The 11,674-nt window shown below is 44.1% G+C and overlaps 2 protein-coding genes across 2 annotated transcripts; both read left to right on the forward strand.

Moving 5' to 3' along the window:
* Positions 1-523: 523 nt before the first annotated feature.
* LOC109735568 (uncharacterized) lies at positions 524-1,819 on the forward strand. The gene has a single exon (XM_073497163.1). It carries the CDS (start codon positions 759-761, stop codon positions 1,434-1,436), a length of 678 nt encoding a protein of 225 aa, XP_073353264.1. The 5' UTR covers positions 524-758; the 3' UTR covers positions 1,437-1,819.
* A 4,371-nt stretch (positions 1,820-6,190) lies between these two features.
* LOC141022028 (uncharacterized) lies at positions 6,191-9,704 on the forward strand. The gene is made up of 4 exons (XM_073497904.1): positions 6,191-6,919; positions 7,025-7,286; positions 9,267-9,301; positions 9,402-9,704. The coding sequence occupies exons 1-4, from the start codon at positions 6,191-6,193 to the stop codon at positions 9,702-9,704; spliced, it is 1,329 nt and encodes a 442-aa protein (XP_073354005.1).
* The last annotated feature ends 1,970 nt before the right edge of the window (positions 9,705-11,674 follow it).

The raw sequence follows: 11,674 nt of genomic DNA on the forward strand, positions 1-11,674 counted from the left end.
GCAGAACGAGGAAGCTTCCGCCGACCTTGAGCTCTGCTTCTTGTCGTCGACGGTGGTCGCGCCGGCGCCGACCAATCCAACCTCTGCTGCGCGCCGCCAGCGGAAGGATTAGATTCGGACTGAGAAGGCTGCTGCGCCGCGCTGCCGCCCGGAGGTATGCCTGAATCGCCGCCGGAGTTTGCATCGACAGCCGCCATGGCTGGCGACGGCTAGGGCTAGGGAGGAGCTCGGGGGAGAGTGAGATAGCTGGTGGGGAATGGGTAGCCGGCCGGCCAGGTCTGACCTGGTCCGACCAGGTGCAACCGACGAGCGGCTCTAACGGCACCGCGCGCGCGCCGTTAGCCGTTAGGCGGGCCGCCAGCCTGGCACGTGGGCCACTCAAGTCAGAATCGCGGTTAAAACGGTCAAAACCACCATTCAGTCAACCTGATAGTTTTTAGTCACGTTTTTACGTTTTTTTTTAGTTTTCGGCCACTTTTAAAAAAGTGATAGTTTTATGGGACGCGAACCCCTAAACTGGTAGTTTTTTGTCAAACACTCGGTTTTACCAGATCATCCATCCGCCGGCCAGACCGTCCCCACGCCATCACGGTCAGAAAAGATCACGCCGCACCTAATCCACTACCGACCCTCTTCCCTTGCGCATAAAACAGTCGACCCCACCTGAATGAGCCCAAAAGTCGCTTAACATCGAAGCAATCTCACCAGAAAAGAAAAAGAAAAACATCGAGAGGCTTTCGGGAGACAATCTCCAAGAAATGGGCAAGGGCAAGGTCCACCCGTCGCCGTCGCCGCCGCCGGCCGGCGGCGAGACGGCGGAGGGGGTGCTCCTCCGGCTGCTCCCCGCGGTCGTGCTCGCCATGGCGGCGCCGCTGGGGCCCGAGGGGAAGGATGTGCTCGCGTACCTCGTCCTCGCCTCGCTGCGCTCCTCGGCGCCGCCCACGCCGGCGAGGGAGGAGCCCTCCGCGGCCGGGGAGGGGTGCGGGAGGAAGCCCCACCGCCCGGAGCTCGCGTGCGGCTGCTTCGGGTGCTACACGGCGTACTGGTCGCGCTGGGACGGGTCCCCGGAGCGCGACCGCGAGGCGATTCACCGGGCCATAGAGGCCTTCGACGAGCACCTGGCCCGGCAGGAGGAGGGGAAGGGTGGCCGCCGCCGCAAGAAGCGAGCTGCCTCCTCCAAGGGCAAGGCCAAGGCGTCGGCCGCCGTTGACCCTACGCTGCCGGAGCAGGGGGAGACCTCGGCCGCCGCGGCTCCTGTGCTGGCGGAGGTGGTTGAAGGCGGGGAGGAGGAAGTGAAGAAGACGGTGGAAGAGGAGGAAGCCACCACCGCGTCTTGCGCCGGCGACGGCGTTTCGGAGGAGCGGAGGCGCCGGGTGTGGGGCGCGGTCGCCGGCGTGTTCAACTGGAGGGGATGGGGCCTGTGGGGGTCCCACTAGTCGGTGACGCCAGCCGATATTCCTCGTCAGTGAGATCTTTAGTTCGTTTAGCCGGTTGGTGGGCTTGATGTTCTGTCGGGGTTTTAGGTTTGATTAGTCAGCCAAATCGGTATTGGATTTTTTTTCATGTACTCCCTCTGATCCATATCAGTTGTCGCTGAAACGGATGTATCTAGATATATTTCAGTGCTAGATACATCCGTTTGAGCGACAACTAATTTGAATCGGAGGAAGTACACTACTACTTGTATGTTACACTAGCACAATGATAATAATGGTGGTGTGGTGGTCGGTGTGCGTGTGTGTATACATTATGCAAATGGTGTGAATGTCCATTTAATGGCAAGTGTTGAAGGGTTCAAGAATTTCACAGTATTTTTGTACTCCCTCCGTTCCTAAATATAAGTCTTTCTAGAGATTCCACTGCGAACTACATATACGGAGCAAAATGAGTGAATCTACACTCTAAAGTTTTGCTCCGTATGTAGTCCGTAATGGAATCTCTAAAAAGACTTATATTTAGGAACTGAGGAAGTAGGGGTTTTTTTCTATGTAGAATGTTTGATTTACATGACTAGAAGCCGAATGGTTTTTGTCTAGGTACTACGTTGTGTGCAAATTCTATACGAACATTTTATTGAGTTCAACTTTATGAAAATTTTACTTTCATTAAGTGATCTACATGATGTACACAATAGTTGTGCCATGGGGAAAATGCGGGATTTTTTTAGGGGAATAGGTGTATGCCACAGTTTTTATTGAAAGAAAAGAATTTTTTTCATGAGGATGAACTCAGTGAAATTTTTCTATAGGATTCAAAATAGGCCAGAGGAAAAATTCCTATGATCTATATTCATAGAAACCAAACATGCCAAAACAAACAACATGAGCCTTTTATACCTACATAGAAGGTATACGTATGGAAAATTCGGAAGGAATAGAATCCTACAAAATTCCTTTGAACAAAAGAAGCCCTAAGTAATTTATGATTCATCTCTAACTATAATTAGATAGGGTATCACACTTATGAAAGTAACTTGGTGCTAGCGAGTCCAAGCATAGTTGTATGCTAATATATGCATAAGACTTGGGCCTTCTAGGGTGACCTCAAATCATTTTAGGTTGACGGTTGACCACGACATGCCAACGAATGGTCAAGCAAGGATTACACATAAGCAGGGTCTAAGCAAATGTATTTAGAATCATGAGGCCTTGCAGATTCGTACAACCAACAAATATATGTTCTACCACAATAAGGAATCATATGTGTTTGTCTTATTTTATAGTACCCCAGAAGGGAGCTCCGGTTTTAAAATGTGTTAAGTATCGCAAAATGTGATGTGTACATATGAAATGACATGTATGATAATTAATAGAAAATATAGGTGCACAAATGAGCATGTTACTCAACTAGCTACATGTTATCACCATTATTAGAATATGTAGGAAGCTTATTTGTAGTACTACGATTCTTTGTTATGTGGTCATTGTGAGGACTCGCCTCAAGACTATATTTACTGAAGGGAAATCAAATTGCAATGAAAAAACATGTGTTTGCATTTCAATTTGAGGTCAAATATTTCATACTTGTATATAATCCGCTATTGATTTTCATTGAAATTAAATCCAAATTTTAGGCATTTAGGGAAATTGGGTCATATTTGTTATCCACATCATATATAAATCTAACTTGTGTTTTCATTTAAATTAATCCCAAATTTAAATTGGAGAAATCGATAGATTTCTTTGTTCTTTGTACGCTGCAATTAAAAATATTTAGTGTAATATTATGTAAAATGGTTTAGACTTCTATAGACAACCAAATATATGTATGTTAGTATAAATAGTAAACATGCCCGTGTTGCAATGGGAGAGAAAAAAAACTATCTCACGATGTCTGAAAAGACAAAACTCCCATTGGCTTTGAATTCAAAGCAGAGCTTACTATAGGATGTTATTCAAAAGTAGCACCCAGATTGAAAGACTATGCACTGATAGAAGTACACTTGAAACTATAAATCTGTAGGGGCAAGCAACATGAAGATAGCAAAGAAGACACGTCTTTGTCAGCTCAATATTTCTTCCCTCTGCTCCAGTTATCTATTCTTTAACATGTATTGTTTGTCGTCCTCCCTGTGAAGTGCTTCCTCTAGTTCTTCTTTCTCATCCTTAAAAGTTGCCAAAAGTTGTCCATTTGCTTCATTATCTATGTTTTTTTTCTGAAACACATCTCGATGATATATAGTCAGTTTTGAGTATGTCTTCCAAATAACTGAAAGCATCATTATCAATAAGTTACTGTCATCAGGATCTTTGTATGAAATAATGTTGTATGAAAAATAAAAAATATGGAAGACAAGCAGAATGCAATCTTCTAACTATAATAACTATATAATTTAGGTAAAATGACCCGTATTGGAAAGTTGTAGCAAATTGAAAGGAAGAAACAAAATTTGTAACCAACATTATTAGTGCGGGATCTGAATTTAAATGAAATCAAAATAATGGCATCCATGTATATAACCTAAATTTGCATATCGATGTTGAACTGAAAGACAAACATTTATGCATCGAGGTTTTTAAAGTACACGACAAACATGTTTAAATACATGGTGAATATTTGTTTAATATGCACCGAACGGTTTTTAGAAACACAATTTGAGCTGTTTCAATACACAAGGAATATTTATAAAACCTTATGAACTTTTTATTATACATGATGGACAACAAAGAATGTAAGGAAATAGAAATAATCAAAAATAAAAATAAAATAAATAGAAAGACAAATGCACAAAAAATAACAAGAAAATTAAAAGGAAAACAGAAAAAGAGAACAACAGAAAAGAAAACATGTAAATGAAGAAAAAAAGACAAAGAAAATAAACAAACATACACACGTAATTTTTTTAGGGGTACACACGTAATATAGGTGAATAAGCGTGGGGACAAACCTACGTTGGTATCTATACAAGTTTTTTTAGGGTATAACGATTCTTTATTCAAGCAAGTTCAATGGAATCGTTACAGTGTCATGTGGTTGAAGGAACCACACATGCCTTCCAACATCTAAAGACAAAGCAAATTTAGCTAAACTATCAGCCTCAAAGTTTCGAGACCTATTCTCGTACATGAAATCACACTTGAAAAAAATTCTAGCTAAAGAACATTTTTTTTATCGTGCCACAGCCTGGATCAGTTGTTGTGGGCGAGATCTATACCGGGCTCACAAGGGCTCTCCTATTTCTTATTTAACCGAGCCAGGGATAGCTCTGGGAGCTCCTAGTCGGCCCTGAGACCTCCTAGCTGACGCTCGTTAGCGTCAAATCGACGAGGTTTCACGCAGGACGCGCGCTCTGAATTGGCCGGCCCATTTGTGTCGTCATAAAAATATCAGAAAAAGACGTCCAAAGGACGACTCGAACTGGCAACCACACGGTCGCGAGTACCTGATCTTTGCCACTACAGCGGCTAACAGTTTGTTATTTAATGCCGCGCGAACTGTTAAGAACTATTAAGGCAGCAAGGGAAAACAAACAAAAATTTCCACCATTGAACATTTTTCTAATTTATGCTGGATACTTTTTAAATACACTTTGAACATTTTTGTGATATATGCTGAATAAATTTATATACACATTGAACATTTTTATGATATACGATGAATAATTTTTAAATACACATTGAACATTTTCATTATATACGCTGAACACTTTTTAAGTACACAATGAACATTTTTCAAAATACGTTGAACATTTCCTTAATATATGGTGAACATTTTGTTACATGTATGATGAACATTTTTGTAATACACAATGAACATTTTCTAATGCGTGGTGCCTATTTCATAAATACAATGAAGATTTTCTTAATATACATTGAACATTTTTTTAGTACACAGTGAACTTTTTATATAACACACAAAAAAGAGAAGAAGAAAATAAAAGAAAAAGGGAAAACCAAAGGAAAATGGAACCAAAACAAAAAACCCAGAACAAAAACTCTGAAAACCGGAAAAAACCATTGAAAAAACGGAAACAAAAAACCACAGAAGAAAAACGAAAAAAATACGGCAGGAAACAGCTCCGCCCGCCTCTGAGGCTTCGTCCGCCAGCGCGGCAGCGTCCACTATCGTGGCTCCGTCCGCCGCTACGGCAGCATGCGCCAGGTCTGCAAATTTGAGGAGATCTCCACAGGAGGTGGATGAGATCAAGGGATGCCAATTCCGGTCAGAGGGAAGTGACCATCCAAATGGAGCAGAGTTGGGAACAGAGTTGGGAAGGGCTCGCAGCAGTTTATGTGCAGAAGGTGTGCAGTTTGATCCCGGTGGCTCAGTCAGGACTCCTTGTGCCTTACTGACGCCACCGTCGCACAGGACGACATTTGCAGCAGCAATGAACGGATTGGTGTGGAATTGTCGGGGAATCGGCGGCTCCCGGACAGTTCATGACCTTGTGACCCTCAATCAAGTACACCATCCTCGCTTTATCTTCTTATGTGAGACTAGACAAAGCAAAGATAGAGTTCAGCGACTGCATAACCGGCTTGGTCTGAAAGGCTTTGCTGGTGTGAGTAGTGAAGGGCTAAGTGGAGGATTAGCCCTCTTTTGAGATGAGCACTTGTATGTGGAGATAAAAGAGGCTAATCAGAGATACATTGACGCACACATTGGTACAGCTCCGAGCAATGTGACATGGCGATTAACTTGTGTGTACGGCGAGCCCAGGGTGGAGAATAGATACCTTATGTGGGATAAAATGCGGGAGCTTAAAGCAAAGTCAGACTTACCATGGACTGTTGTTGGCGATTTCAACGAGGCTATCTGGCAGTTTGAGCACTTCTCCCTCACTCGCCGCGCCGAGAGCCAGATGGAGGCCTTTCGTGGAGCTCTGGATGATTGTGCACTCACTGATCTTGGATTTAGAGGCGTCCCTTTCACTTATGATAACAAACGTGCCGGCAGAAAGAATGTCAGAGTACGACTCGATCGGGTCATCGCGAATGATGTTTGGCGGGATATTTTTCCGGATGCCTCGGTGGAACATATTGTAACATCTTGCTCTGATCATTGCCTCCTGCTAGTCCGGTTCCATGCTGAACAATTGGTACAGAACAAGAAAAGATGCAGGCAATATGAGATCTTTTGGGGGAGAGCTTCAGAACTACCCGAGATAATTGAACAGGCGTGGGCTGCTGCTGGTGATAAAAGCGACCTAGAGGCCATACAAAATTGTCTCAGCAATGTCATGAAGTCATTACAAGGTTGGAGCAGCCGCAAATTTGGCAATATTTTAAAACAGCTAAAGGAGGTGGACACTGAATTGGAAGAGCTGTTAAGCAGTGGTGCTGATAGTGCCAAGGTTCGTGTGGTGCAAGATAAGCTGAATGAGCTGTTGTACAAAGAAGAGATGTTGTGGCTTCAAAGGTCAAGAATTAATTGGCTTAGAGAAGGCGACCGGAACACTAAGTTCTTCCATGGGAAAGCTGTATGGCGAGCTAAGAAAAATAAAATCACAAAGCTAAAAGATGCAAACGGGAATTGGATATCTTCCCCAGCCAAGCTGGAATCTTTGGCTACCGCTTATTTCTAGGACCTCTTTACTCGTGATGCCAACCTTAATCCGGAGGAAATTGTCGCATTATTTGAGAACAAGGTCTCGGTGGAGATGAATGAGATGCTATGCCAGGAGTTCACGGACAGAGAGATTTCAGATGCGCTGTTTCAAATAGGGCCCTTAAAGGCACCTAGCACAGATGGTTTTCCTGCGAGGTTCTATCAACGAAACTGGGGCATTATGAAAGAACAAGTTATCGCAGCAGTAAAGATTTTCTTCGCCACAGGAAAGATGCCAGGTAATATTAATCACACTGCCATTATCCTAATACCCAAAGTGGATCAACCAATGACATTCAAAGAGTTCCGGCCCATAAGTCTTTGCACAGTGCTATATAAAGTGATTGCTAAGTGTTTGGCAAACAGATTGAGACCCATTTTGGGAGAGATTATTTCCATCAACCAAAGTGCATTTGTTCCTGGGAGATTGATCACGGACAACGTGCTAGTGGCTTTCGAGTGTTTCCACTTCATTGAGCAAAATAAAAATCCGAAGAAAAACTTCTGTGCATATAAGATTGACCTCTCAAAGGCGTATGACCGTGTGGACTGGGGTTTCTTGGAGAATGCGATGAAAGGCCTAGGTTTCGCTCACCGGTGGATCGAGTGGATCATGTCATGTGTGACCTCGGTGAGTTATTCTGTCAAACTTAATGGAACCTTGCTGGATTCGTTCCTCCCGACCCGTGGTCTGCGCCAAGGAGATCCCCTCTCTCCCTTTTTATTCCTATTTGTGGCAGATGGATTGTCTGCGCTGCTCCAAAGAGAGATCAATAATAGTCAGATAGTTCCATTGAAAGTGTGCCGTAGTGCCCCTGGAATATCACATTTGCTCTTCGCCGATGATACACTGCTATTCTTCAAGGCAGAGGTGGATCAAGCAGTACGCGTGCAACAAGTTATTAATTCATATGCTCAAGGGACGGGTCAGCTTGTTAACCTCGACAAGTGCTCTCTAATGTTTGGAAAATCATGCCCGGCTGATGCTCAGGAAGGAATTAAAGCAGCGTTGCAGGTTACCCAGGTGGAGTTTGAGCCTAAGTACCTAGGCTTGCCGACACCGGAGGGGAGAATGACTCGAGGTAAATTCCAAAGCATACAAGAGAAAATGGTGAAGAGGATAGTGTTATGGGGCGAGGGCTCTCAGGGAGGGAAAGAAGTGCTAATTAAGGCAGTCGCCCAAGCACTTCCCACGTTTCTAATGGGTGTTTTCAAGCTTCCTAGCGGCTTATGCGAGGATTTAACAAAGATGATACAAAACTTTTGGTGGGGGGCGGCACAGGGACAGCGGCGTACTCACTGGGTGTCATGGGACATTATGCTAAGGCCCAAATCACATGGCGGCATGGGATTCCGAGATATGAAACTTTTTAATCAAGCGCTGCTAGCCAAGCAGGCATGGAGGCTAATTGAGAACCCCCAGAGCTTATGTGCGCAGGTGCTCAAGGCGAAATACTACCCTAACGGGTTCTTGGTGGATACGGTCTTCACTGGCAATGCGTCCTCAACCTGGCAAGCCATTGAATATGGGCTAGAGCTCCTTAAGAAAGGGATTATCTGGCGTATCGGTAACGGTTCCCAAGTCCGTATATGGCGTGATCCTTGGATCCCTCGTGATCAGCCCCGGCGACCAATGACTCTGAAGCGACGTTGCCGACTCAAGTGGGTTTCTGATCTCCTCAATACGGATGGTACATGGAACAATGACCTCCTGCGGCAGCATTTTTATCAGCTAGATATATATAGCATCCTTCAGATCAAGACCTCGAACAGGCTAGAAGCTGACTTCCTTGCGTGGCATCCGGACAAACATGGCTGCTTTTCTGTACGGAGTGCCTATTACCCGAGGCTTCACGAACGCATGGAGGCGCAGGACTGTGGTGCGTCGAGTATTCGGCCGGACGGACGGCGGCCAGTCTGGGACCTAATCTGGAAGAACGGGGCACCAGCGAAAGTACGTGTATTTGCATGGAGTGCTGCTCGTGAGTCCCTAGCGACTCAAGCTACCAAGAACCGCATGCATATGGAGCAAGATCCCACATGTGTACTATGCGGCCATGCGGTGGAGGATGTACATCATGCCCTGATACAATGCCCCCATGCAGCAGCACTCTGGGCAGCCATGAGAGACTACTGGGACCTCCCGACCATAGAAGACCTGCGTGATGCCGAGCCCGAATGGCTTGTTTCGTCTGCTTGACAACCTGTCTGATGTACAGAGGTTGGCTTCCCTGATGATCATGTGGAGGATTTGGTACGCGAGGAATGAGATCACTCATAATAAACCACCGGTTCCGATTGAGGCTTCGCGCAGATTTCTCACGAGCTATATCACGTCTTTGCTTGCGATACAGCAGCACCCGGAGGCGGATTTGACAAAAGGAAAGCAGGTGATTGACCTCTCAGGAAGCATGCCGAAGAGCACACATGCAATAACAGTAGCGCCGCGCTGGGAGGTTCCCGATGCAAACCATGCAAAACTTAATTCTGATGGCACTTTTGTTAAGGAAAATGGCACGGCTGGGGCTGGCATGATTTTACGTGATCATGAAGGTGATATCATCTTTGGCGCGATACGGGTCCTTTTTAACTGTGGTGATCCCTTGGAAGCCGAGATGGCGGCGCTGGATGAAGGACTACAACTTGCTCTCCACTAGACTAACCTGCCGCTGCTTGTTGAAACGGATTGTGGCGAGCTGTTAAAGATGGTGCAGTCGAAAGATAAAGACCGGTCGAGGTATGCGTACCGGGTTAATGAGATCAGAAGAGTTCTGGCTCAAGAAAGGAACATTAGTCTAGCTAAGATCAGCAGGCACGCAAATCTGGCGAGCCACACCCTAGCTTGTATGGGTCGCTCGCAACAGCGCACGGCATGCTGGCTCCGGAATTTCCCTAGGGAGATAGCTAGCATTGTCGAATCTGAATGTAATCATTATAGTTGATCAATGAAAAGTTCCCTTCCCGCAAACAAAAAACAACGAAGGAAGAGACAGCGAACGAGGAACACACGAAACCCATACGTGGGCCGGCCCAACTAGATGTTCCCCTCAGCGATGGGACGACCTTTTGACGCTAACATGCGTCAAATAGGATCTGCCGTCGGCGCTGTTAGCGCCGATTAGAGAAGCCAGCGCTCGCAGGGGCGCGTAGCAGGCCGGCCCATTTGTTGTTTCTCTTTCTGTTAGAAAGAGCAAAAACGTTACGCGGGAGAAGTGGGATTTGATCTCGGGACCTAACCTACACAAAGCAGAGCGCCAATCAATACGCCATCAAACAATGCATGCTGACTAACTTCCTTTGCTCTCTTTTATTCTTTCTCCACCTCGCAAAGCCCCCGTTTTACTGTAACGGGTTTTTTTTTCTCTTTTTTGTAACGGTTATGTTTTCCTTTTTTCTTTCCTTTTTTTGCTAAATGCGTGCACTTCTGTAAAATATGAAAAAAAATCAAAATGCACGAACTTTTCTCAAATTTGAAAAATGTTCACTGGCTTTTTTATAAGTTCATCAAATTGAAGAAAGTTCATCAGATATAAAAAAAATTCATCGAATCTAAGAAAAGTTCTTCGAGTTTGACAAAACTTCATCGTAATTAAAAAAGTTCATCAAATCCGAGAAAAGTTCATCGATTTGAAAAAAAGTTCTACAGATTTCAAAAATAGTTCACGAGTTTGAAAAATAGTTCATCAGGAAAATGAAAAGAAAAGTTCATGGATATTAAAAAAATTACACAAAAAATTGAAAAAAAGTTCATCAATTTGAAAAATAGTTCACTGAATTTGAAATAGTTCATCGAATTTCAAAATAAGTTCATCAATTTGGAGAAAAGGATCACGTATTTGCAAGACAATTCATTAACCCAGGAAGAAGAAAAAAAAGCAAAACGAAATAATGGAAAAAAGAAGAAAAAAAAAGAAAGGATAAAAGGTGAGAACATTTCTTATTAACCAGATCTGGCTTGTTATTTGTTTCGAACAGGGAGGTGTTAGGTTCGAATCGCCACGAGCACGCTCACTTTTTGTGGATTGAAAACGCAGAAGAATAAAACTATATGGGCCGGCCCAGCACGGGAGGCTGCAGACGCCCGTTTGCAAAATACACATAAACGGGCACTGCAGCGTCAAATAGGATTTGCCGATAGCTCTCCCGTCGGGGAACCCCAGATGGGCCGGCCCAGCTGCATGGGAGGCCAGGGCCCGTTTGCAAAATACACATAAACGCTCGTTTTTCGCTTTATTTTTGTACTTTTCTTTATACTTCAAAAATATACTTTAAAAGTCATTTGAAAAGTCATAAACGCACACACACACGCACACACACACGCACACACACACACACACACACACACACACACACACACACACACACACACACACACACACACACACACACAGAGTACACTTTAAAAGTCATTTGAAAAATGTTGAACAAGTATCTAATTTTTTTAATACGTATTAAAAATGTTGAACATTTTAAAAATATTGAACAGATATTTGAAAATGTTGAATACATATTAGAAATGTTGAAAAAGTATTTTAAAAATGTTGAAAATTACGAAAAAATGTTGAACTAGTATATTCAAAATTCAGAATAAGTACTTGAAAATGTTGAATAAGTATTAAAAATGTTG

This window comes from Aegilops tauschii, chromosome 4, assembly GCF_002575655.3.
Source record: "Aegilops tauschii subsp. strangulata cultivar AL8/78 chromosome 4, Aet v6.0, whole genome shotgun sequence".
Taxonomy (NCBI): Eukaryota; Viridiplantae; Streptophyta; class Magnoliopsida; order Poales; family Poaceae; genus Aegilops; species Aegilops tauschii.